This window comes from Chiloscyllium punctatum, chromosome 48, assembly GCF_047496795.1.
Source record: "Chiloscyllium punctatum isolate Juve2018m chromosome 48, sChiPun1.3, whole genome shotgun sequence".
Classification (NCBI taxonomy): Eukaryota; Metazoa; Chordata; class Chondrichthyes; order Orectolobiformes; family Hemiscylliidae; genus Chiloscyllium; species Chiloscyllium punctatum.
Genome location: NC_092786.1, coordinates 44,464,505 through 44,490,696, shown reverse-complemented (window position 1 = coordinate 44,490,696; position 26,192 = coordinate 44,464,505). Strand labels below are relative to the sequence as shown.

General features: G+C 39.2%; 2 protein-coding genes across 5 annotated transcripts in view; one reads left to right on the top strand and one right to left on the bottom strand.

Annotated features, from left to right (window-relative positions):
• Positions 1 to 1,628, top strand: part of dmxl2 (Dmx-like 2) — a 141,772-nt gene extending 140,144 nt beyond the window's left edge. For all 4 annotated transcript variants that reach the window (XM_072565098.1, XM_072565099.1, XM_072565097.1 and 1 more), the window contains one exon: positions 61 to 1,628. In XM_072565098.1, the coding sequence (XP_072421199.1) occupies positions 61 to 270 (210 nt within the window). In that variant the 3' untranslated portion in view covers positions 271 to 1,628. The remainder of the gene's footprint in view (positions 1 to 60) is intronic.
• A 707-nt stretch (positions 1,629 to 2,335) lies between these two features.
• Positions 2,336 to 26,192, bottom strand: part of gldn (gliomedin) — a 37,377-nt gene continuing 13,520 nt past the window's right edge. Inside the window, exons 2-10 of the mRNA XM_072565095.1 lie at positions 24,898 to 24,949; positions 21,049 to 21,075; positions 20,822 to 20,920; positions 19,314 to 19,460; positions 13,626 to 13,742; positions 13,436 to 13,522; positions 13,224 to 13,349; positions 11,361 to 11,514; positions 2,336 to 5,305 (exon numbers count right to left, since the gene is read on the bottom strand). Of these exons, the coding sequence (XP_072421196.1) occupies positions 4,834 to 5,305; positions 11,361 to 11,514; positions 13,224 to 13,349; positions 13,436 to 13,522; positions 13,626 to 13,742; positions 19,314 to 19,460; positions 20,822 to 20,920; positions 21,049 to 21,075; positions 24,898 to 24,949 (1,281 nt within the window). The 3' untranslated portion in view covers positions 2,336 to 4,833. The remainder of the gene's footprint in view (positions 5,306 to 11,360; positions 11,515 to 13,223; positions 13,350 to 13,435; positions 13,523 to 13,625; positions 13,743 to 19,313; positions 19,461 to 20,821; positions 20,921 to 21,048; positions 21,076 to 24,897; positions 24,950 to 26,192) is intronic.

Here is a 26,192-nt window from a genome sequence, read left to right as displayed (position 1 = left end):
GGAGAATGTTTAGTGTTTTTTATCAAGCCTAGTTCCAAACGTTACAATTCTGTTTTGCAGGTGTGGAGGTTAACAGGTCATGGCTTAATTCATTCATTTACAAATGAACATGCCAAACAGTCAATCTTTCGAAACATTGGTGCAGGGGTTGTGCAGCTGGAAATCAGGCCAGGCAATCGTATCTTTTCCTGTGGAGCAGATGGAACTTTGAAGACACGGGTTTTGCCAGACTATTTTAATATCCCTGCTGGAATATTTGACATTTTGTAGGTTAGCTGGGCTGGCTTGTTTTGGTTTCTGGCTATTAATAAAAAACATGGGCATCTCACATATGCTGTGGGAGTGCGTAAGCTGCTCGTGAGTTGTGTTTGAATGTGGAGGGACCCAAGGCTCAGTTTTTGCAGAAGTTTTTTATTAGTGGATCAGAGCAGATTTTTAAATGCATATAAAGCAAAAGAAAGTAATTTGAAGAATTATAGAGTGGAGTTGTGGCATAAAGCCTTGAAGAAATTCGTATCATAAACCCAGAGGACAGACATGCATGTACTGTATCATTCTTTTAAAAACAATGCAGTTGCAGGTTGTTGGTAATGCTTTGTGAACACAATGCAAAATTTTTTGGTGTACTGTAAGTGTATGGACATTAAAAATGTGCCCATGGTTAAAATCCATGAGCACTGTATTGGGAAATCTTGTATGTAATGATGGCGTGAGTTGATTTATAAAAATTTGAATTCATTATTTTACTTCTTTCTTCAGAGGGAGTTTTTAGTGACACTGAAGGAGATGGAGATGGTTCTTAACTGAAAGCTAAAATGCAAAAAGTGCAAAAAATGGGATGCAGAGTCATTAAGCTGTACAGATTAATTATGTCAGTTTATAGGTACTTTTGAAATTTTAATTTAATCACTCAACCAGTTAAAGCGATTGAAATGACTATTTTATGTCTTTTTGCACACTGTTATTACGCCTTCTGAGACTGTTGTATTACTACAATCTGCCTTTAAATTAAGTGCGGCACAGTGTAATAATGTCATCATTTATCTATTCTTGAAAGTAATGGAACCAGATGAGGTTTTTTTTTTGTTTCTTTTGCTCATTTTGCATTTAATATTATTTTTGTTTATCCATTGAATCCGAGCATTGCACTGTAATTTAAAGGAAGCTATGAAGTCTTGGTATTTAAAAAAAAATCTATATTGATGTGAAAAAAAGGTTGCATTTCCTTGGATGAATGTCAGGCTTAACTGGCCCAACATTTTATGTAATATTATGACCAATTAAGTTATTTTGATCTGTGAATTAACATAACTTGTAATCATTGCTGTGTATTGTCTGTTATTTTGCCTGTAATATGCTATTTAATTTGTTGTATTTTTATGTTTTCAGTATGTATATGTTGCTAAAAAAATGCTAAGAAAAATTCGAGGACCTTCAGTCAGTATTTTGACATGTTGTCTGTGAAGTTGTCTTCTGCTTATATTTTGTGTCCTTGTCTGTAACAAATTCATTGCATTTCTTTGTGGACTGAGCAAGATGTGGACTCTTCATCCTGCGCTTGAAAATGTATTTCAAACAATAGTTGTGCTTACCTTTGTAAGTCAAATAAATTATTTTTAATGTGAGTAGCTAATGATCTACCGATTTATTTTGTTCATTTATTTTATTTATGATGAAAGTTCAAATATAGACCCAGGAAAGTGACAAAAAGCAATCTTCTTGTGATGGTCTCCCCATTTTGTTTGTTTATGTCACTCTCAGAAAAATCTTGCCTTAAAAATGTGTATGTGACAATTTGCCTACATCTGGTGCGACCCACAAAAATGGAAGAAGCCTGCATTATGAATGCTGTCACCAGATGGCAAATCAACATATCTGTTATTAGCGATTCTTTTGAATAAGACTCTCTCTACAGAAATTTCCAACAATTGCTATCTGCCACTTCAGCACAGGGCCCTGGGATTGTTCTATTCTTGGTACCAGAATCAGTTTCATAGGAAATCAGTCCATTTTGCACTAAAGACTAGGCCTTATTCTAAAGATGCTGAATCACATAGTCAAAAATCCATGTCAGAGGTCACAATTTTAATGTATGCCCAAAATAATCTATCTTAAACTTCCCAGCTGGAAGTGAAGACATTATTGGTCACTGTATCCCAACAATTTTGCATCCAGTAGCAGTCTTGTGTTGCACAAAAGTAAGTCTGCACACTTACAATGCCACAGTGTTACCTTTGCAGTTTAATATGTGAAAGCTAAAGGTGTAACTATTATATCTCAATAAATTTTATTATGCTGATACATTTATCAATAATCCAATAGCCTTGTTTGCATATATCAATTTTATTGCCACTTTGTAAGCATTTGAAGTTGTTTTTATACAAATATAGAACAACTAGAATTCCATTCCTACTAAATAAATAACACCTTGCAGCTAGCATGTTAAGCAATTAAAAGTTCAGTTACTATAACTTACATTTTATTAACCTCTGGTAATGCAGATTCTATCTATTGCATGTAGTTGATGTAGCTCTTTATCCTTTCAGATAATTACATATTATTTAATTACATATATTGAGGCACTTAATGTTCAATGTTGATTTTGAATATTCCTGAGAAGAGACTTAGGCTGAAATTTTTGTTTTGTCTCACACTTGACAATTCCAAGAATGCCAAATTTCTCCAAGAAAAAATAATGTTGATTGGCTGGCAAGTCAACTTCCTGATTGGCCAAATCATTATCATGCAGAAGAAAGTGGCCAGCTGTAGGCTGCCCATGCTGTCTGATAATTCAAAAAGACATAAAATTTAAACATATTCTTTTTGTTTGCAGAGAATGGATTCCTGTCTATAAATGCACATCATTTCTAGCAAGCACAAGTGAGCTGCATTACTAGCTCAACTGATTAGCTTAAGCTGGTGATTAGTGTAACTATTAGCATGTAGGATTGGTCAGCAGTGCTATCCAATTCCAGAATCACATCCAATTAGGTTTTGCAATTGTGGGTTAGTTTTGTATGGTGTGTAATCTGACCGTTAGGAAAACCGGAGGAAGTTATTAATTGATTGCTTGGAAACAATGCTGAAGTACCTGGCCACTGGCGCTGAAGTGCAGACACAATGTTTGAACAGAATTACTTTTTGGACTGATAGCAGTATCCTGTTCGGAGAATTTAATGTAATGACCAATGGCACAGGCATGAGAAGGCAATCCTACAGTTGTGATAAAGAGGAATTCTAACCACAGGCATAGCTCTATGGTTTTTGTAACGTACAAGTGAACAAGAGATGACAGCACTAGACTGAATATGCATCAAGACCCTGTTGGGAGAGATACGGCTGTAATGAAAACTTCCGCAGAGCTGCAAATTCTGCATTCTCTTGGTTGTTGTGCAATTTATTTACTCATGTAGCCACTAGATAGTAGCAGCATAAAATTTTGAGGTACTCTGCCTTCACAGCATAATTTTGAGGTAGAAAGGCCACTTCTCAGACCAGAGTGTGACAGCTTTTAGTTCTCAGTTGCTTTCTCCAAATGCCTTGGACAGTCAGAATCAATTTGCCAACCAGTTAGTTACCTTTTCTCCTACAGCATAAATTATTGGGATCAATTGAGATTTGGCATTCTTGTGTTTCTCCTGGTAAGTGCAAGACAGAAAGCTTGAGTCATGTCTCTCTCTTTTCAGCAAAATTCATTACTGATTCTACAATATACTGCACAATGTTATCTGCTTAATTGTTCAACATTAAAACTTGAATGCAACATTGGGAAATGTTTGCAGTCTTACCAAAAGTTTAATGAGTTTGTACAGTGCATGCAACTGAACTGTTACTGTAGATGTGTGCATTTTTTAATATACTTTTACTATCTTGCATGCATATTGCATACAGTCATAATTTACTAAAAAGATTTTTGTAGTGTTCTTTAGATGCAACTGGAATGTTTGGTATTTGTAAATAAGCCCAAGCATAAATGTGGCTACCAGTCTTAAAAGTGTGGGTGAGAGTATCTGTACTCAGTACAATTCATATTGAAGTCTGTGAAATTTGAAAAATGTGGAGGTGGTCAAATGGTCCCTTTCTCCACTTTGGTATATAAAGAATTAACAATGTACTGCAATTATTCACCATGGGATGTGAGCCTGCAGTCACAAGGTGGGGCAGAATGCAGCAAAGGGCCAGAGATCTGTCACCACTCCTCTCCAGTAGCACCTGAACCCAGAGTTGCTCTATAACTTCAGTGTCACTTCTTAATGGAAACTACCTCAGTTACACTAAAGCTACAGTATAAATGTAACCTATACATATTTGGCTGTTGAGAAAACTTTAGTAAAATCAATTTGACATTGCCCAGATCTCTAAGCCCCAATTGAGTGGTGGTTTGGTTAACACAGTTGGCTTACAATACAGTGTGTCAACAACAGCGCAGGTGCAATTCCTACACTGGCTGAGGTTATCATGAAGGACTCTCCTTAACTTTTCCCCTTACGTGAGGTGTGGGAACCCTCAGGGTGAACGACTATTAGTCATCTCTCTCAAAGGAGAAAGGAGCCCTCCGTCCAGTAGGACTATGATAACTTTACCCTTTAAACACGAATGGAAAGGACAACATTATAAAATGCTTTAAAATATAATACAATGCAATGTACAAGTTGAATTTACTATACATGATGTTAGATAGTGTTCCGCACAAACACAAAGTAAAAAATGAAAACAAATGTCACTTTTGCATTTAAACAAAAATCATTTCAACTTGAGATTATATTAAAGGTTAGTGGCTTTATCAGTTGCATATGCATGAATAAGTGCTCCCTATTGTAAAATAATTAGCATTTATTCAGCTGATAAGAAATGAAGACCATATTTCTTTAAGTAGCCATTTTCCCATGTATATAAAGTGTGATCATAGGGATCATAGGAAACCATTGTAAGTGTATCATTGGATGATCTAAAATCAAAATTTACATCAAGTTGTTTGTCTTTCAGCAAATCAAATGCAAAAACTATTTTAGAGTCCTTAGTATCTGTGAGGTAGAGAATCCCACGTGCTATGAATGCATTACCAGCCTTTGACTTGGGGAATGTGGTATTGATATTCTGGACAATCGAGAATGAGTCTTCATTAATTTCAATTTGGCCAACAACGATGTTTTCATCATGAATTGAAGCATAGATTACCCAAAGTTCATCTTTATCGGCTGTCAAGTCAAAATATGTCTTCGCATTTTGGAAGAGGTAATTGCGATTGTTGTGCAAAGCATTTTCTACTTTCATATGCTGGGCTTGTTTCCCATCGAATGGAAATCTAAAATAAACAGCAAGAGTAAAAAGGTACATCGTTCCTAAAATGGACGTTATTGCAAATTACTTTTTCCCTAGCCCCTACATCTCACACAGCTTACTGTTAAGCAGCTCAGCCTGGACACACATTTTACAGGAACATTCTGAGTACAGCCCATAAGGTATTGAGAGTTGTGATGTGATGGGATTAATGAGTTTGCTCAATTCTGTCTTAATTGCCAATCCATTGCCATGACCACAATTTAAATTTGAAGCAAAAGAACAATCAATTTTGTAAGTGTGTCATAACTCTTCCAAGCAATATCAGTAATGCTAGCCCTAACCATAGTGCATCCCTTCCCATTAATGTGAATAAAAGTTTATTTTCAGAAATAGTTTCAATATTTTCAAAATGTTAAATCTGAAAGATGGTGTAATGCTGAGTCATATAAACCTGGAAAAGTTCCAGGTCAGGAATTTTTTTTTGCATTAATACTCTTGGATAGGATAGAGAAAAGCAGAACCAAAAGCTCAGCCACTCAGACAGCGTCCGAAGAGCAGGAGAATCGACATTTCAAGCATAAGCTCTTCATCAGGAATGTTGGGGGAGGTGGGCAAGGGGGCTAAGAGATAAATGGGAATTGGGCGGCTGGGGGCGAAGGTAGTTAGGAATGCGATAGGTAGATGAAAGCGGGGCAGTGATGGTGATAGGTCAGAGTGGAGGGTGGGAAGGGCATTCTGTCTTTGTTGTGGTTGGAGGGCAAAGGTGTTTCAAGGGCAAAGGTGCGAGATGTGGAGGAGATACGCTGGAGAGCATTGTTGTCCATGTCGGAGGGTAATTTGCAGTCCTTTAAGTAAGAGGCCAGAGGTCATCTGGGATGTTCTGGAGTGGAATTGGTCCTCCTGGGAGCAGATGCGGTGGAGATGGAGGAATTGGAAGTAAGGGATAGCGTTTTTACGGGGGCAGTGGGAGGAAGTGCAGTCCAGGTACCTGTGGGAGTCAGTGGGTTTGAAGTAGATGTCCATGTTGAGTTGGTCACTGGAAATGGAGATGGAGAGGTCCAGGAAGGGGAGGGAGGTGTCAAGATGGTCCAGGTGAACTGGAGATCAGCCCAACCTCCTCCCATTTATCTGTCAGCCCCTTGGGCACCCCGCCCCCCCCCCCCCCCCCCCCTACATATCTGATGAAGAGCTTATGGTCAAAACATTGACTCTGCTGCTCCTTAAATGCTTCCTGACCAGTTGTGCTTTTCCAGCGCCACACTTTTTGACTCTGATCTCCAGCGTCTGCAGTCCTCACTGATCCTGGAGAAAAGCAGGCCACTCATAATTGCCATTATTCTTGGAAGTATGAATCTGTGGATACCACAAGATGACTATGAGACACTTCCCCACAATTCACAACAGAGAAATGGGCATTGTGCTTTCTAAACACTACAGAAGGTGGACATATTTGCTGAGAAATGTACTGACTACTCTTTTCCCCCTCCCAAACAAGTGCAGGTAGTGTAGGCTGTATCGAACTTTTCATTCTCCACCGTGGCAGGTTAGACAAATGACATGTACAGCACAAACTTAGTGACCCTCCCTCATGGCACTTTTAAAGGTAGGACGTTTAACTGGATGAGATGATGTGAGGTGGGGATCCAGCTGCTCTCCTGCCTCCACCTGATTAAGTCTGTACATGACGGCTGTGGACAGCTTATCAATCCAAATGTTGAGGCCAGCAATGTTAGGAATACACCTTGTTTCAGTCAATAAATGCAAATAGTATGCAAATATTCATCTCAAAGTCTCTGTCACAATGAGGTAAATAATTTCTGCTTCACAAATTAAACAAAACATTAACATTTCTAGCTTAATAAAGTTCTTGTGTATATCTTGCAGGCAGCACTGTGGCTCAGTGGTTAGCACTGCTGCCTCATAGCACCAGGGACCCAGGTTTGATTCCAGCCTCGGGCATCTGTGTGGAGTTTGCACATTCTCCCTGTGATTCCTCCCACAATCCAAAGGTGTGCAGGTCAGGTGGATTGACAACACTAAATTGCCCATAGTGTTAGGTGCATTAGTCAGAGGGAAATGGGTCTGGGTGGGTTACTCTTTGGAGGGTCAGTGTGGACTTGTCGGGCCGGAGGGCCTGTTTCCACACTGGAGAGAATCAGAATCTAAATCTAATTATACATATAACACAGCTTCAACTTACTATATTTTCAAGTTAGAATTTGTTTGAATTCATGCATGGGATGTGGCACTACAGACTGGGTTTTCAAGCCACATAGCTATAGGTTTGCTGTCACATGTAAGCCAGAGTAGGTAAAGAGAATAACATAAAAACTGAAAGAAACACAGATGTTGTAAATCAGAAACAAGAACAGAAGTTGCTGGAAAAACTCAGCAGGTCTGGCACCATCTGTGGACAGAAATCAGAGTTAGTTTTGTAGGTTGTGTGGGATAGTTATGGCGTTTGGTATGCTTTCCTTTACTGGTCAGTGCTTTGAGCATAGAATTTGGGAGGTCATGACACAGCTGTACAGGACATTGGTTCGGCCACTGTTAGATTATTATGTGCAGTTCTAGTCTCCTTCCTATCGGAAGGATGTTATGAAATTTGAAAGGGTTCAAAAAAGATTTACAAGGATGTTGCCAGAGTTGGAGGGTTCGAGCGAGAAGGAGAGTCTGAATAGCCTTGGGCTGTTTTCCCTGGAGCGTCGGAGGCTGAGGGGTGACGTTATAGAGGTTTATAAAATCATGAGAGGCATAGATAGGATAAGTTATCAAGGTCTTTTCCCAGAGGTGGGGGAATTAAGAACTAGAGGGCATAGGTTTAGGGTGAGGGGGAAAATTTAAAAGGGACCTAAGAGGCAACCTTTTTATGCAGAGGGTGTTGCGTGTATGGAATGAGCTGCTAGAGGAAGTAGTGGAGACTGGTACAAATACAACATTTAAAAGGCATTTGAATGGGTATATAAATAGGAAGGGTTTAAGAGGGATATGGGCCAAGTGTTGGCAAATGGGAGTAGATTAGATTAGGATATCTAGTCGGTGTGGCCAAGTTGGACCAAAGGGTCTGCATATCTCTATGACTAAAAATCACATGACACCAACAGGTAAGAGTCCAATAGGTTTATTTGGAAGTACAAGTTTTTGGTGTACTGCTCCTTTGTCAGGTAGGATCATAGGACATGGAATTTATAGTAAAACATCAAAGTGTCACACACTGATGTGATACATTGAACAAACCGCGATTGCTGTTAAGTCTGTCATCTTTTAGAATGGCTTTCAGGTTTCAATTTAATCTGTAAATCCCAGAACTTCTTTCAAGTCACAGTCCTGAGATAACGTAAGGTTTCATTAAAAAAAAGGTGAAATCTCACCTCAGACAATGTATTAAACGTGTGAGGTTAGAGTCTGTGTGTATTCCAATCTATTTCCAAAGTAGGAAATTATAAAATGTCACATGGATTATAAAACCAATTGACTGCCTACAGATTGTGTGCTTTTTGAACAAATACACAAATAGGTCTATGGGGTGAATTTGCATAACTGTATTTGCAGATACATTGTGTGCTTTTTGGACAAATAGAATGTATCTGCAAATACAAATCAACAAATGCAAATTCACCCCATAGGCTTTTATGAGTGTGTGCATGCATGTGAGGGACTGTTCAAAAAGCACACAATCTGTAGGCAGTCAATTTTTTTTTAATAATCCATGTGACATTTTATAATTCCTACTTTGGAAATAGAACCAGTCTGACTCTAGATTGGAATACATACAGACTCTAACCTCACACCTTTAATACACTGTCTGAGCTGAGATGTCACTTTTTTTTAAATAAGACCTGAAGTTATCTCAGGAATGTGACTTGAAAGAAGTTCTGGGATTTACATATTAATAAATGAAAACCTGCAAACCATTCAAAAAGATGAAAGACTTAACAGCAATCTAGGTTTGTTCAATATTATCATTTTAGTGTGACACTATGATTTTTTGCTACAAATCTGTGTCCTATGATCCTACTCCACTAGCTACCTGACGAAGGAGCAGCACTCCGAAAGCTTGTACTTCCAAATAAACCTGTCGGACTATAACCTGGCGTTGTGTGATTTTTAACTTTGTAGCTTTAGTCATTTCTCAGAGCTATTGCTTAACAAAAGAAACAAGAACAGAAGTAGAACACACAAACTGTTCAGCCATTCCAGGGCTGATCTTTAACTCCACTTTCCTGCTTGGTCCCATATCCCTGACTTCCTAAAAAAGTCTGTCTCTAAACGTACTCAACAATGATGCAGCCATAAACTACTTAGCTAGATAATATACCACGTTATTTGCAATAAATTACAACAAGATGTATTTACTTATGTGGATGAATATGAGATTAAGTGAGCCCCATTAATATATTTAATGTGACTAATGGTGATAATTTAACAATGCCAGTTTTAGCACTTACTTGAATTTCAAACAGGCAGCAATTGAAGAAAAGTCCCCCAATTGCCAATGCACATTCGAAGTGTAGTCACTGTTGCAGGTAACATGGCAGCCAATTTGCACAAAGCAAACTTCCACAAAAGCTGAAGTAATAGTGATCAATCTTTTCTTTTTAAATTGTGTTAATTCAAGGCTAAATATTGGCCAAGGTGATGGGGATAACTCCCTGATCACCTTTAAGAGAAGAGCCACATGGGATGTTTGAATTCACCTGAGACAGCAGATAGTTCCCTTTGTTTAACATTGCATGCAAAGGCTGGAAACTTGGCAGTGCAGCACTTTCTTAAGTGCACTCAAGTGTCGGCTTACATTTGCCTGAAACCTGTTAGTCTTCCAGAACAAGGACTTGACCTCAACTGAATGTTGCAGTCTGGCACATTCCAAGTCCAGAATTACCTGCTGAGGGACGCACTGAAGCTTGAGGAAGCTGTTATGAAGGCGCACTGGGGAAAGGCTGAGGTCTTCCTGCTGAAGTTAACTGGTGCTCCATTCAGTTATCAGACCTCCTAGTGTCTCAAATGCATGTAAATATAATTGTGTATGTTTAAGAGATGTCCTTGGTTTTTTTGGATAGATTCAAACTCCAATGTTCGTTGCTTCCTTGATATATTCGGTTCCTGCATAGAACCGAACTGCATCTGTCACTATGTATACGCACACATACACACACACAAAGATTTTGTTATGAATGAAGTACATTTTTGAAATTAAAGTCAGCTAACATGTGTTGTGTTCAAACCATTAGAATGGAACTCGAACCTACAAAACTCTAACTCAAAGGCAAAAGGACTGCTGAGATATGGCTGACACATAATGATGTATTGGAGGCACCAGGACTTTCAATTTCTTAAGAGGTTACATTTGGATTTGCATTGCGTTTCCTCAATAAGTGACTACCTTAAATAAACCCAGAAGGAAGCTTATCATAATTGGTATATTCCACTTATGCACTTCTCTCACATCTGACATATCCAATATTCAATTCTTGGTTGTCAAATTTCATAAAGCCTAATTATGAAATACCAATTTTTAATTGCAAGGCAGCATTAAAATGTTCAGGGTTTGAATAGCATTTCCAATGCCTCTAAAAGTTCTTGCTATAAAATAGATGCAATTATATTTGTGGCCATTAGAAATTCAGATTGTATTTTTACAATGAAAACCACAAGTAATAAAAAACAAACATTTTTATCTGGAGAAGTTATACAAGAAAATACATTTATCTATTCAAATAAATGGACTTCACAGAAATTTAAAAGTTGTTCAGATTACAATTTAAGTCTCGTAGAGCTGCATCCAAAATTATATCGTGCTGAGCAGATTAACAAAACTCAGCTGTGATAAAGACAATTTAGTTTCTCAATTTTAGTGGAATTCCACTAGCTCCAGCAGGGAAGGCCTGATAACATCCTATCACACACAAGATCCTCACTGATGAAGGAGCAGTGCTCCGAAAGCTTGCGCTTCCAAATAAACCTGTTGGACTATAATCTGGTGTTGTGATTTTTAACTTTACCCACCCCAGTCCAACACCTGCACCTCCATATCACATTGTTATTCCTTAAAAGATACAATAAAATGAAATACTCACTTTATAATTTGATCAGATCCTCCTTTGTGATAATAAATCGAGCCGTTATACACAGCATGTCCACAACCATGAAAATAACGGGTCAATGTTATGGTCTTGAAGTTGCTCCCAATTTTAAGTGCCTCTAAATCTTCATATTCTTTAACTGTCAATCCTGTAAAATTTAAGAACTGGTAATAAATCTTAAGAATATTAGTAAGGAAGTTTCATCACAGGTAATAAGAAAGGCAAGTGGGATTTTGGCATTTATTGCAAAAGGAATTGAGTATAAAAATAGGAAAATGTTTAACTATAAAAGGCATCCATGAGACTGCACCTAGAATATTGCATACAATTTGGTCTCCTTACCCAAGGAGGGATGCAATTGTTTAATGCAGGCTCGATGGAGTATTTACACTTTTGTGCAGCTGAGTCTTTGGCAGGATTCCAAGCCTCTGACCTGCTCTAGTAGCCACAGTGTTTATGTGGTCATTTCAGTTCAGGTTATAGAGTGGCACAGACTGATCTCAAACCTCTTACCTTTATGGAAAATATCAAAGCCCAGAATGCCAGATTATTTCAGTGGAGTTTGCTACTACAGCCCTAACACTGAAATAGCTCACACTTTCTAGGGTAAAACATTGTGATAACTCATACTTTGTCCAGAAATTAACTCAGGTTTGAAGAACCTGATTAGCAACATGCTAAAATATACAGCTACACTAAACTTAAAGAGTGAATGGGAGTAAACATCTTCCTTATTATTTACTCATGTTTTGATACATTAAAAGGAAAAGTAAACCACATTCATTTCTTTCAAAGGGCAAGATGCTATGTTGATGTATGATCCAAACATTTTAATCTGTAACATCGTTGATTAGACCTATTTATAAATATATTTGGGAAAAGACACTTTGCAAAGCAAAAGACACAGGCTACAACAGCAAAAATGTTGCATTTGCCAAGGACAGAGTGTTTAGATGGAGACATCCAATCTACAAGAGCCTTTTGCTCAGAATAATGACCACAAGATATGGTTTGAGCTGTGTTATAGGTCAAGTAGACTTAGAACCTGCCTCTGGATTAGTGGTGCTGGAAGAGCACAGCAGTTCAGACAGCATCCAAGTAGCTTCAAAATCGACGTTTCAGGCAAAAGCCCTTCATCAGGAATGGATTTGCCCGAAACGTTGATTTCAAAGCTACTTGGATGCTGCCTGAACTGCTGTGCTCTTCCAGCACCACTAATCCAGAATCTGGTTTCCAGCATCTGCAGTCATTGTTTTTACCTCTTGGAACCTACCTCCTCACCCTGCCCTGTAGTAATCCCAAAACCGGCTGTGGTTTGGTGGCCATTAAATAATAAAGGATGCTTTGTAGATAAGGGGAGCAAGACGACTTCCACAGAAACTGGGAACACGATTTACACAAAGTCATTTGAAAATCTTCATTCAACATTCCATCTAAGAATCATAGAATCCCTACAATGTGGCAACAGGTCATTCAGCCCATTAAGTCCCTCCAAAGAGCATCCCACTCACAACTACCCTATCTCTGCATTCCCATGTCTAATCCACCCGGCCTGCACATCTTTTGGACTGTGGGAGGAAACTGGAGCACACAGAGGACACAGGGAGAATGTGCACTCCACACAGTCACCCGAGGTTGGAATCGAACCCGGGTCCTTGTTACTGTGAGGCAGCAGTGCTAACAGAGCTACTGTGTTGCCCCAGTAGTCCATCGTAATCGGCCTGCGCATCTTTAACTTCTCAGGAAGGTACATATTTAATTCTAACAGATATTTTATTAAGAGAATTGTGAATATTGTGGGATAACAGAAACTTTATTGCAAATGTTTTCAGTACAATAAAATAAATGAAAGCATACCTGAAAAGTGCTCTACAATCCAAATTTTTCCATTGTTCTTTGATGCAGGGTCCTTCATCCATGCTCCAAATGTGTTTTCAATCCTTGTCACATTGTAAGGGGCATCCACGGATTTTATGATGCGTCCTAAAGAAGGATATTACTTGAGCATTAATGTAACAGTGACCACAATTCAATCTCAAAATCATGATGGAAGTGGCATGAAACACTACCAGATTTCATCGAAATGGTGCTTAGTGCTTTTTGTGCTGACATCCGTCTGATTAAAGTATCATCACTTGGTGCAGCGTGAGCTTCATCTAAACGTAAACACAATAGTAAGGCTCGGTCTGATAAAGGTGTTCTGATCAAATACCAAGAAGTCAGATTTCTAAAGCTGGTTCAAAATGAGGAAAGTATTACCGTGACTGACTGTGTTCTGCTGATGGCGAGACCTTCCTTTGGAACCTGGTGGGCCAGGAGGTCCTACAGGACCTGGAGGTCCTGCTGGCCCTGGGGGTCCGGGAGGGCCTCTCTGACCTGAGGTAAGAAGATTGAACATGTGAAATCTGTGCCGTAAACCTTCAGTAACAATCTGCATGGTATAGAGCTTAACTGCAAGGGGATGGCATCACAAACAATATTTACTTATGAAAAAACCAACCACCAAATATGTGCTTTGACAAAGGGTCAGTTAGACTCGAAACATCAGCTCTTTTCTCTCCTTACAGATGCTGCCAGACCTGCCGAGATTTTCCAGAGTTTTCTCTTTTGGTTTCAGATTCCAGCATCCGCAGTAATTTGCTTTTCACCAAATGTGTGCATTCCTTTCCTGCTGTTTACCAAACTGACAGCTTTTAGTGGAAATGGAAACAGAAATTGCTAGGAAAACTCAGCAGGTCTGGCAGCATCTGTGCAGAGAAAATAGAATTATCATTTCAGATCCAGTGACCTTTCTTCAACTTTTAATGGAGCTGCATTATTGAATCTACATAATGTTCCATTTCAGACTGAGCTTCGGTTCATGATAGGAGCTGCTCTGTCAAAAGGGAAAAGAAGGGTTTGCATTTAAACAATATTTTTCAACACCTCAACATTTCCCAAAACAGCACAGCCAATGAGGATCAGCACAGCAGCCAATGAGGATCGACACAGCAGCCAATGAGGATCAACACAGCAGCCAATGAGGATCGACACAGCAGCCAATGAGGATCGACACAGCAGCCAACCTGGACCTTGGAAGCTCCCAACATCAGAAATGCAGTAACACCAGTTTCTTCCTTGTGATATTGATTGAGGGATAAACATTAGTCCAAGTACTGGGGCATCATTGTTGAAATAGTGTTTTACCATCTTTGAAGAAGAGGCAGATAGAGCCACAGTTTAATGCCTCAGCTGAAAGGGGTCAGCTCTGCAGTTCAGCAAGCCCTCAACTTTGGAATGCAGCGGTTGGCCTTAATTTTCTTCTCCTTAAATGCCTGCAGTGTAACTTTGTCCCAAAGCTATGGTGTTCAGACATAGGAGTACCACCAACAGGGGAACAATTTTTTTTTTCACAGCTTCTCTTGAAATTTTCTCAAAGGCTATATTTTTCTTTTAGGATATTTATTGGCGTCTGGGGGCTACTTTTTCATTCCCAGTATCTCATTCATCAGTTGATGCCAGAATATAGCAATAATAGTTTTCTATTTGTGTTGACGTATATTTTGTCTGACAGGCAAACAAAATTAGTAGACTTCATCAACAGCCTGAACACTTTTCAGTTCTCCATTAAACTCAAAGCCACATCACACAAGGAAACATGCATTTCCTCTCTGCCACAGTATTTAAACGGACATAAGAACAGTCATAAGTTAACAATGGTTATCAAAATAACTGACACACTTGTACATATGAAAAGCCATCACCCTGAACACACCTTCCACAGCAAATGCATCTCCATTGCAGATGGACAAATACTGAAACATTTTAAAGGCAAAAGGCACACCCCTATAAAACCCTCTCAAAGGCATGATTTGGAGATGCTGGTGTTGGACTGGGGTGTACAAAGTTACAAATCACACAACACCAGGTTATAGTCCAACAGGTTTAATTGGAAGCACTAGCTTTTGGAGTGCCGCTCCTTCATCAGGTGGTTGTGGAGGGCACAATTGTAAGCTATAAATTCTGTGCTTCCAATTAAACCTGTTGGACTATAACCTGGTGTTGTGTGATTTGTAACTCTCAATGGCAGCACTGACTTACCTAGCTGCCCACTGCTCTTCCAATCACATGCTGCTATTCACCCAGGTTAGTGAACCAATCAGCAGCAAGCACTGGACAGAACCAACTTCTGATTGGAGAAGTGCCTCTTCTTCACTTCCTTCCATTCTATTTAACAGTATGAATTTTCTCTGATTGGTTGCCTCCATGCGTGAATATGCCCAGGTGACATGGGGGCTTACATGGTCAGATTGTGGGGTGACCCCATGGTTAGCTCTGCTGGACAATGCCAGGCACCCGGGTTTGATTCCAGGTGGCTGCGTAGAGTTTGCACATTTTCCCTGTGTCAGCATGGGTTTCCACCAGGTGCTCCAGTTTCCTCCCACAGTTGAAAGATGTGCCAGTTAGATGAATTGGCCATGTTAAATTTCCCAGGGGCGTGCAGCTTTGGTGGATTAGGCAGAGTTATGGAGATGGGAGGGTGCACAGGATGATTTTTCAGAGGCTCAGTGCAGTCTCAATGGGCTAAATGGCCTATTTCTGTACTGTAGAGAGTCTATGATTTGCCCATATATTTTGCAAGGTGCCATGAGTGAGATCCAATTTTCTACAAGGCAGTCCCTTTTCTAGAATGAGACCATCACCGGCCCCACCCTGATGCAAAGAACTCAGGGTCACTTTGGGACATTAATTTCATTTGTAAACCTACCCCAAACAAACATCCTGATGCAACTCAGTAAATTTGGGCTAGCACAATACTGAAGAAGGGCTGATGCCCGAAACGTTGATTCTCCTGCTCCTTGGATGCTGCCTGACCTGCTGCGCTTTTCCAGTAACACATTTTCAGCTCTGATACTCCAGCATCTGCAGTCCTCACTTTCTCCTAGCACAATACTAGGCAGTTGTAAAGTACGAAGAGTCTGGAGCAGAGGCTAACACATTAGTTTTGTGGATTTCAGAGAAGCACTCCCACAAATATAATTTAAAGCTTATATTTCTTGGTCTTTGGCTGGGCCTCAGTAAACTTGATTGGAGAATGCACTCCACACTGTGTCATCCTGATATGACAATCAGGGTCATAAATATGTCATCAGACTTGGACACACTTGTTGTCTGAATGTATCAGCTGTGTTGCAATAGGCCCCTGGTGGAAAAAAAGCTCCTGGGAGCTCTTGTGGTGTCATGGTACTGTATTCTCTGATTCAGAAGTCCTCCTCCAGAGATGTGTCAAGTATCTCTGACAACTTGATCAGAAATATTGCTTAAAATAAATTTCCAATGGCCAACGAGCCACCACAATCGTGACAGAAAGATTACCAATTCCATTTCCACACATTATTATCAAGCCGATGAGGTTTAAATATGCTACTAAAATAGAAAAGGTGAATATTGAGTTTCTCCCAATTTCCCAGTGTAACTTTAGGAATATTTTGGCTGTAATCCTGGAAAATCAGCTGATTTTCTTTGCCACTGAGGCCTCCTCGCTATGGCTTTCACCAATAGCCCTGTGGAAATTCTGAATGTCACATACTGGCTGTGGTATTAGGCAATACAAAAACACTGACTATAGTTAAACACTGGTTCCAAAACACTTTTACACCTTTGAATGTAAAGGGCATGATATAAATACAAAATTCTCTCTTCTTATTTAAAGAGGTTAATCACACTATGCATTATTCGAGAGGGTGGATTAACATTTCTACCATTACATTTCTCTGTTTTAACAAAGACATGAACTGTTTATTTTGACCTTTGCTAACATGACCGAAAAATTGTCACTATTGCATGAACATATTTTCTACTCACAAGAGCCAGAAAATTGAATTCCCGTTTTCGTTCATAGAGTCATACAGCACAGAAACAGACTCTTCAGTCCAATCTGTCTATGCCGAACATAATCCCAAGCTAAACTAGCCCCACCTGCCTGCTCCTGGTCCATATCCCTCCAAACCTTTCCTATTCATGTGCTTATCCAAATGTAATTTAAACATTGTAGTTGTACCCACATCCACCTCTTCCTCAGTAAGTTCATTCCATATGCAAACCAGCCTCAGTGTAAAAAGATTTGCCCCTCACGTCTTTTTTAAATCTCTCTCCTCCCACCCTAAAAATGTGTCCCCTAGTTTTGAAATCCCCATTTTAGGGAAAGATCAACTACCGTTAACCCTATCTATACCGCTTATGATTTTACAAACTTCTGTAAGGTCACCCCTCAACCTCCTAAGCTTCAGTGACTAATACAATGTAAAATACGTGATTGTACATTTATATACTAACATTGCATTTTTTTAAAAGTTAAAAGATTTAAGTTTAGATTTTTAAAATTGTGGCAGGTGAGTGTTGGTCTATTTTTGTAAAGGGGTTTAAAAATTGACTAGGTCAATCTTTCCAGAACAATGATTTCAAACCAATCTGTACTTGCTGCAGTGCTAATGGAAGTTTGGTTATATTGTGGGGATGTACCACAGGAGAGAGACAACGTTAAGCCATTATTTTAGCATAATCTAGGATGACTACGTTTTTTTTAAACGTAGTTCAAAAACCTTTGGGTTTAGCTTGAAGGAGACCTGACTGCAAGATGCAAGTATAGTCTCCCCTCAGAAATGAAGGTTGGTTAGAATATTTAAAGGAATAACTTTATTAACTCAGTGAAAGAGTTTAGATTGTGGAACTTCCAGACCTGAAGCATTTGGTCAGAACTCTGTAGATTCAAAGCTGAGAACGTTTAAGTTCCTAGCTGATTAATCGGTCAAGGCTCACAGCTAATGGGATCAGAATTGAGAAGCTGTTAGTCAAACTAAAGATTTAATAGGGAAGGAATTTTTTGGGTTTTTAGAATAACTATAAAATAATGAATGTTGGAAAGTAGGTGGGATTTTACTTTGTCATGTGTTTTGAAATATTTCAAATTGTGTTATATGTAGATAGCTTGGTTTGATTTACTTTACTTTTTATTATGTGATCAACTTTTTGTTTTATTTTTAAAACCAAATCTGCAGCATCATGTGCTCATGTTTCTGGGATGGAATGCCATGTTTTTTTTAAAAAAGTGTTCCATCAAGCCAGGTTTAATTGTAAGATCTGACTTGTTCAGCAGTAACATCAACTGGGATCGGAACACGATAACTTGTTAATGTGCTTCATAAAGTCTGAAAGTTTACATAAGAGGATACATCGTTATATCTGTTGCAGAATGTAAAGAGTCATAAGAGTTTAATGTAACCTCTCTGCTTTGCAACACTAATAATCTAAAAATGGGTAGAGTTGAAAAGCAGAGATGTTACAAGAAACTCTGTGATTCTTTACATTCTGTTACAGATATAATGGGAAATCCTCCTATGTAGATTTCAAGTAACTCCCAAAATAAAAGGAAGCTTAGGGCTGCTAGAAACTTAGTGGTTCTGCAGCTCAGAACCATGGAACTGATGAACTAATAGATCTCAAAGAAGTTCCTGCTGTAGCTGTCAGCACCTACATTCATCTGGAAATCTGCTCCTCCTGGACCCATCGAAATAAAGTTACATTTCCTGTATTATTTCGCTGAGCCATCCCTTGTCTTAATATCTGACACAACTAGTCAGACCTTTAACTTTTCACCTATATCTGAAAATGACTCTCATTAAACTAACTTGGGATGTTACTGATATGACTAAGGGATGTGCACCACTCTCTGCCATTTCCACGTCTTTTATCAGGTTAGGTCACAGCTTCTGCAAACACCCTTCTGTAAGGTTGTGAGATTTCTTTTCTAAACAGCCTTGACTTGGACAAATCTGATCGTTAATAAATTCAACATTTTCAAAGATATCATTAGTAAATATTGAGGCATAACTTTAATAGCCAGACACTGGATATCTCACAGTAAGGAGCAAAGATTTAAACCCTTATCAAAGCAAGGTGATTGTTTACCTTCTAAAATGATCTCGTTGTAAGGCTCTCCTCTTTCACCTTTCGGTCCCCGCTCACCCTTGGGACCTGGTAACCCATCTGAACCAGGAGGCCCCGGCTCACCTTTTGGTCCCACATCTCCAGGTTCCCCTTTTGGTCCAGGCGCAGCTAAGATTAGACAAAGACATTTTGTTTCAATATAAATGTTAATCATCTGATTATTTTATTATGGGTACACAAGCGTTTATGTATAAACGTTACAACACATTAAGCTTGCAAGTCACAAAGGGCTTCTCAACAGAACTCCTTCGTGACTAATGCCTAACCAATGATTAAACCGAACCATTTCACTCAGGATATAAAGTTAAAAATCACACAACACCAGGTTATAGTCCAACAGGTTTAATTGGAAGCACACTAGCTTTCGGAGCGACGCTCCTTCATCAGGTGATAGTGGAGGGCTCGATCGTAACAGAATTTATAGCAAAAATTTGCAGTGTGATGTAACTGAAATTATACATTGAAAAATTGATTGTCTGTTAAGCCTTTCATCTGTTAGAATACAGTGAATTTATGTAAAACTCTGTTATCTCTCTTTTTAGAGTAGATTCAATCTAAACATCAGGTCATAGACAGAGAACACAGGGGGCTAACACCTTCAACATATTGTCTAGCTATCACCATTGTTAACAGCTAACCCGAGAATGCAACTTTAAAAAAAAGGGTTTTGTGATTTACACATGAAAGAAGTGAAACTATCACTGTATTCTAACAGATGAAAGGCTTAACAGACAATCAATTTTTCAATGTATAATTTCAGTTACATCACATTGTAAATTTTTGCTATAAATTCTGTGTTACGATCGAGCCCTCCACAATCACCTGATGAAGGAGCGTCGCTCCGAAAGCTAGTGTACTTCCAATTAAACCTGTTGGACTATAACCTGGTGTTGTGTGATTTTTAACTTTGTACACCCCAGTCCAACACCGGCATCTCCAAATCATCACTCAGGATATAGTTGACCTGGCCAATTAGACAGAAAAGACAGAATTAATTATCAAATATGTTGTTGTTGATCAAGTGATCTGGGTTTGACAGCTTCCATAAATCAGCATTTTGAGAGCCTTGAACAGGTAAATATGTCAGGCAGGAAACGTAAGGCTCAAAATTCTCAATGTTAAGAGCTGACAAATGCTTAAGACAAAGTTCCACACTATTCCATTGCCTGAGGGTTGGTTAGTTCAGTTGACTCGAATGTGATGCAAAATAAAGCCAGCAGCCCGGGTTCAATAATTTTAACGGCTGTGGGAGCTCATGCCTCCTCACCTCACCTCCTGCATGTGGACTGGTCACCCTGAAGCTGTACATAACCAATTGTTTCTGTCTAATGAAGAGTGATGTCCTGTGTGGATTATAGCTCCTCATGTTCGCTCTCTCCTCAGCAAAGACTGACCCACTGCAAATGCACAGGGACGACTGTTCCTCTGCCAAACTACTGAACTGTACAAGGACTTAAAGGATTCAGTACCTTTCCGAGCCCGTTTGCCTTCCTTTCCAGGTGGTCCTGGAAGCCCAACAGGTCCATCTGAGCCATTAACTCCTGGCAATCCAGCTAAACCTGGAAGACCTTAAGGGATATTTGAATTAAATACATAGCAAACACAATGTCTAAGATCTATATCATGACAAAAGCCAGTTAGAATTTCTCAGCTGTTTGAAAAACTAATATTGAAGTAACTAGTTAATAATTCTTACCTGGTGGTCCAGCAGGTCCTGGTGGGCCTGTTTTATACAATGTAAAGAATTTGGACAAAATTAATGAAAAAGAAGAGTTTTCATAACCAGTATTAAATGCAAGTACATTATACTATGGCCTTACTATAAGGGAAACCTCTTAGTACAAACTAATGGAATTATAGTGGGCAATCAAATGGAGTAAATATTGATTCAACAGAGGATCAGATCAATTTTTGATTAGCAAAGGACAGATGGGTACTGATTATTGGTTTAAGGAAAGCTTTTGAAAATACTCAGTGGGCTGAAATCATGCATGTTCTGATATTTTTGCAGCAAATTTCTCACATTCTTTCCTTTCCTCATGCATGGGCTCTCCCCACAAGCACACACCCTTCCGAACTCGCTCCAATCTAACCAGAGAAATAAGATGGCTCACAGATTTCACCAATACAGACAGTGCATGGCAACATGCCTAGCTAAAGCTGGGCTAATCCCAGAAACGGTGGGAGGATGTCATGACTGGGCCATTTAAGATGGGGGGGGGGCGTGAGGCGAGAATTCGGGGAGAGTCAACCATAGACTTTCCTGTGAGCTTACTTCAGGCTGAGGCAAGAGGGCAGCTCAAATTGGGGGTGTCTGTAACCAGGTTAATGATGCAACTTCATCACCTCCCCAAGCCAGCTCCCATTGCTTCATGGGAACACTCACTGAGGCAACCTCATCAAAGAGGCTGCACTTCATTTGGACCAATCCTCTTGATGACGCATTTCCAAATAAAATTATGACAGGTTTCCAAAGCTTTGGAGTATTTAAGGATGACCAGCATTGGTTGGTAAATAGCAAATCACGTCTGACAAGTTTAATACAGTTCTTTCCAGATATAACAACATGTATCAATAAAGAAATCACAATAGATTAGATTAGATTAGATTACTTACAGTGTGGAAACAGGCCCTTCGGCCCAACAAGTCCACACCGATCTGACATACTTCGCACAGAGGGTAATTTAGATGTGGAATGCACTATCTGTAGTGGAGGCAGGTTCAGTTGAGGTATTCAAGAGGGCAGTGAATTATTACATGGATAGAAATCATGTAAAGATCTGGTGAAAAGGCACTAGGTTGTCCCAGGTAATAGAACCACTGCAAGGCCAATGGGCTGAATGGCTTCATTCTGTGTTGTAGCTGTTCTGTGATTCTTTGATTCTATTTATAGATTGTCAGAAACGGCACTTATTAGTGCAAGAGAGTGTGTCTACGACGGACTGCTGCTGTCCACTCTGACGACGGCCCCACAACAGTTTCAAGTTAACTTTGTGACTCCACAAAAAACACTGCAGCCCCATGCCATCCCATTGCCCCCCTTTCCTATCAGCTTGGTAGAGAGTCCAATATGATAGACACAAACCCAATGAGCTCTGCCATGTATCCAGCAAAAAGCAACTCGCATGGATAAGTGGCTTGGTCCTCAAAGTGGATCAGATCTGCCATCAGTATTAATGGGGCATGCTGTGCCAACTCACCCTTATGGGTGGCACTGAGCAGTACAAAGGTGATGTACGTTGGGCCTGAAAGGGCTAATACAGAGAAGCACCATCAGCCCCACACATTAAGATGATGTCAGTTGGATTCGTAGGCGGATCCGCTTGCCAACGTGAAGGAACGAGACCACAAATCCTCCAAGTCTCTGTAACAATGGCTCTTAGGATGTGCAAGATGTGACTCATTGCTAACATGAAATGAGGTATAGCTCATTAATTATAAAAAGATCTTCAAGTTAGACCAGGAAGTGGTTCCCTTGACCACACTAGACCAAGCAAGTCCTACACTTTAAAGAAATTGGTGACAGCTGCTCATACAGTGTGGTAAGTTGGTGTTCCCATACAGTAGAAGAGGGCCTTAACCAGGCCTTATGACCCTGATTATCACAGAATGGAGGCCCAGTGCCAGAACCAGGTGGATGCTGTGACCACCTACAGATATGTCCTTGTAGAGATGATGGTGAACAATGTGGACTCAGCTAGTTATAATCAATCACTCTTACGGCAGCTCAGGAAAATATTGTGAGTGAGACCTGACCATGAAAATGCCAATGGGTCCCACACTGACTCCTCCAAACAGTCACAGCTCATTACAAACCCAACTTACTGTAGAGCTGTAAAATGTCCCTAATGTTTCTCATACAGGATAATCAATGCTCACTGGGTTGCTTCTTTGAGGTTGCAATCTTGTAGGTTTTTCTAACACCCTCCCCCTTCCCACACCTCCCACCGGCTGAATGGAACATTTTTCTAATACAAATTCGAGAACTTTCTGAACTTCGAATATCTGACCTCTCAAATTCAAAAGAATGTCAAATACTGAGTGAAACAAACAGATAGTGTTGTTTAAATTTGAATTCTTTCTCACACACATTCACATTCTCAAGCACACAAGTCTGACTAACATTCATGTCAGTACCTCACACATGCTCTCTCATACTCGCAATAATCTTTCAAAATGAATTTGATATTTAACTAAATGGCAGTGTTTATTTAAATGTTGTGTACTAGCTCAATTTTAAAGACAAGCTAACGATTAAAACTATCCAAAAAATATTTATTTTCAACATAAACACAATTATATATTAAGTATAGGGCATGGGTTTAAGGTGAGAAGGGAAAGATTTAAAAGGGACCTAAGTGGCAACTTTTTCACACAAAGGGTGGTGCGTGTGTGGAATGAGCTGCCAGAGGAAGTGGTGGAGGCTGGTACAATTACAACATTTAAAAGGCATCTGGATGCATATCTGTATAGTAAGGGTTTGGAGGGATATGGGTCAAATGCTGGCAGATGGGGCTAGGATTAATTTAGTATATCTGGTCAGCATGGGCAAATTGGACCAAAGAGTCTGTTTTTGTGTTGCACATCTGTATGACTCTATCAAATTAAGTGTTCACATTTTTTGTTATCATCTATTTGTTGTTTCCATGCTGACAAATGTTTCTCAGTAGTTTCATTCGTACCTTAACCAAAGTATCTAAGTGTATAGCCCATATATTGTTGCTATCTGAATGTTCACACATTTAGGCATTACCTACTGTGTTCATTTCTGGAGTAAATGATCTAAAACAAAGATTGGGGAGTGAATGGACTGATATGAAAAGTTATCCAATTATCCAAAGTAAAACACTCCTTAATAGTGCCATATATAAGTGTGTGAAATAGTGTGCCACAAAAATGGAAACTTCATTTCAGTTTGACACTTCACTAAAGTCTATAGTTGAACATGTTTGTGTGTGCATTCAGAGGTATAGATGTGTGAATATATGTGTGGCTATACTGTACACATATGAGTAAGCACATATTTGGAGGACATCGCTGTTAGTTATTTTGTCAGTTCAGGTCCTTCCAGATTGGTGGAAATCGAATCGTCTATCTTCCAGGTAAGAAATTCATGGAAGCATCAAAATTTACAAGAATAATAATATACCAAGAAGATTAAACTTAGAGAAATATTCTCAGCCATCAAAGACCTTATCACACTTTCCATGATGTTTGTATTAATGGACTGTCCCAAACTTCACAGCAGCCAAACCATGATAAAATAGACATGCAACCTCATAGATTGTTATGACAACCTCACATTAGCTGCCCCATTACAACTTTTACGACATTGCCAAATTCTGCATAGTCCCAAAACAAGGCCCAAAGACCACTCACAAATCTTGATTTTATGCATTCTCTAAAACATTATCAAAACACTTTTTCTTAAATAAACTAGCTATACTCATAACATTAAAGATCAATTCATACAGGATAAAAACACATCAAATGATTTCAATTTTCTGCTCTGATATTCCATCCACAGAGTTTTTCAGAGACATACCTGTTAAGCATATTCCCCTTGTGCTGTTGCACAAATCCATAAAAATCCGAATCTTAAGGAAAAATAACAATGGTTACAATAAAAATTTCACAGAACATCACCGTTCTTCCAGAATTGCCTATTTTTGAACATCTAAAATTTGTTACAGATTGTGAAATGGCTTAGATTCAAATAGCCATGCCCACACATCTTCAAAACAATCTTTCCTTATTATCAAAGCTGTCATTATAAGGCAGCTTGGCACAGAGTTTGGTGCTCAGCAGCTGTAATATCAGAAAGATTTTTGAATGAGTTGGTGGCTTTTACAATGTTAGCAGCTGCTGTGAGCTCTGATGACTTATCAAAAGACCGACAAAAGTCATCACTCATTAAAAGATCAGGTACTATTCATTACTATTCACTATTCATTACAATTCACCCACTCTGTCTAAAAGCTAAGTGAAAACGACAGCAAAGTGTGGGAGTGAAAAGGATATTCCTACCTCCTTGCTTCGAAGCAAGACGTTGACTATTCTGGCAAATTAAGAGAAAGTGATCATCTAACCAAATTCACATCAAGGTGAAGTAAATCTTTTTTTGATTTGTGAATTACTTTTAAAATACAGGTACTCCATAAAAGCAAACTGTAAAGTGACAACAACTTTTAACATTCTTCTTTTAACAATCGGTTCTGGAGCTTATGTTTCAACTGTTCCAACAATATTGAAGAGGACTACTGTAATTCTTTTAGATGATCAGATTTGCTAAGGAGATTCAGAAACATGAACAGGACAATTAAAAACCCAGACAGTGCTGCTATTAGGCAGATGTATAAATACCAATATGATGTACAATGGCTCAATTTTAACTTGTTCCTTATCCACTCCTGGGTGACAGTAATACAGTTAAGGCTTCTTCAAGATTTTGCTTTTCTTTTATATTTGAAGGCATTCATTTCCAGAAATCACTAGCAAGGTGTGAGAGTTGAATTGGGTTTGTTTTCTTTTTAGTTTGCTGTTCGGGGTGGGTTCATGCAGCTTGAGGTTGCAGTTTATTTTAATTCATTCGTGGGACATGTCCAACATTTATTGCCCGTCCCTAGTTGCTCTTGTGGAGGTGGTGGGGAGCTGCTGCCTTGCAACCACCTTCTTATAGGTTGACCCACAATGCCATTAGATAGACAATTCTGGGAGTTTGACCCAGCAACTGTGAAGGAATGGCGATATACTTCCAGGTCAGAATGGTGAGTGGCATGGAGGAGAACATGCAGGTGATGGTGTTCCCATATATCTGGTGCTCTTGTCGTTTTAAATGGA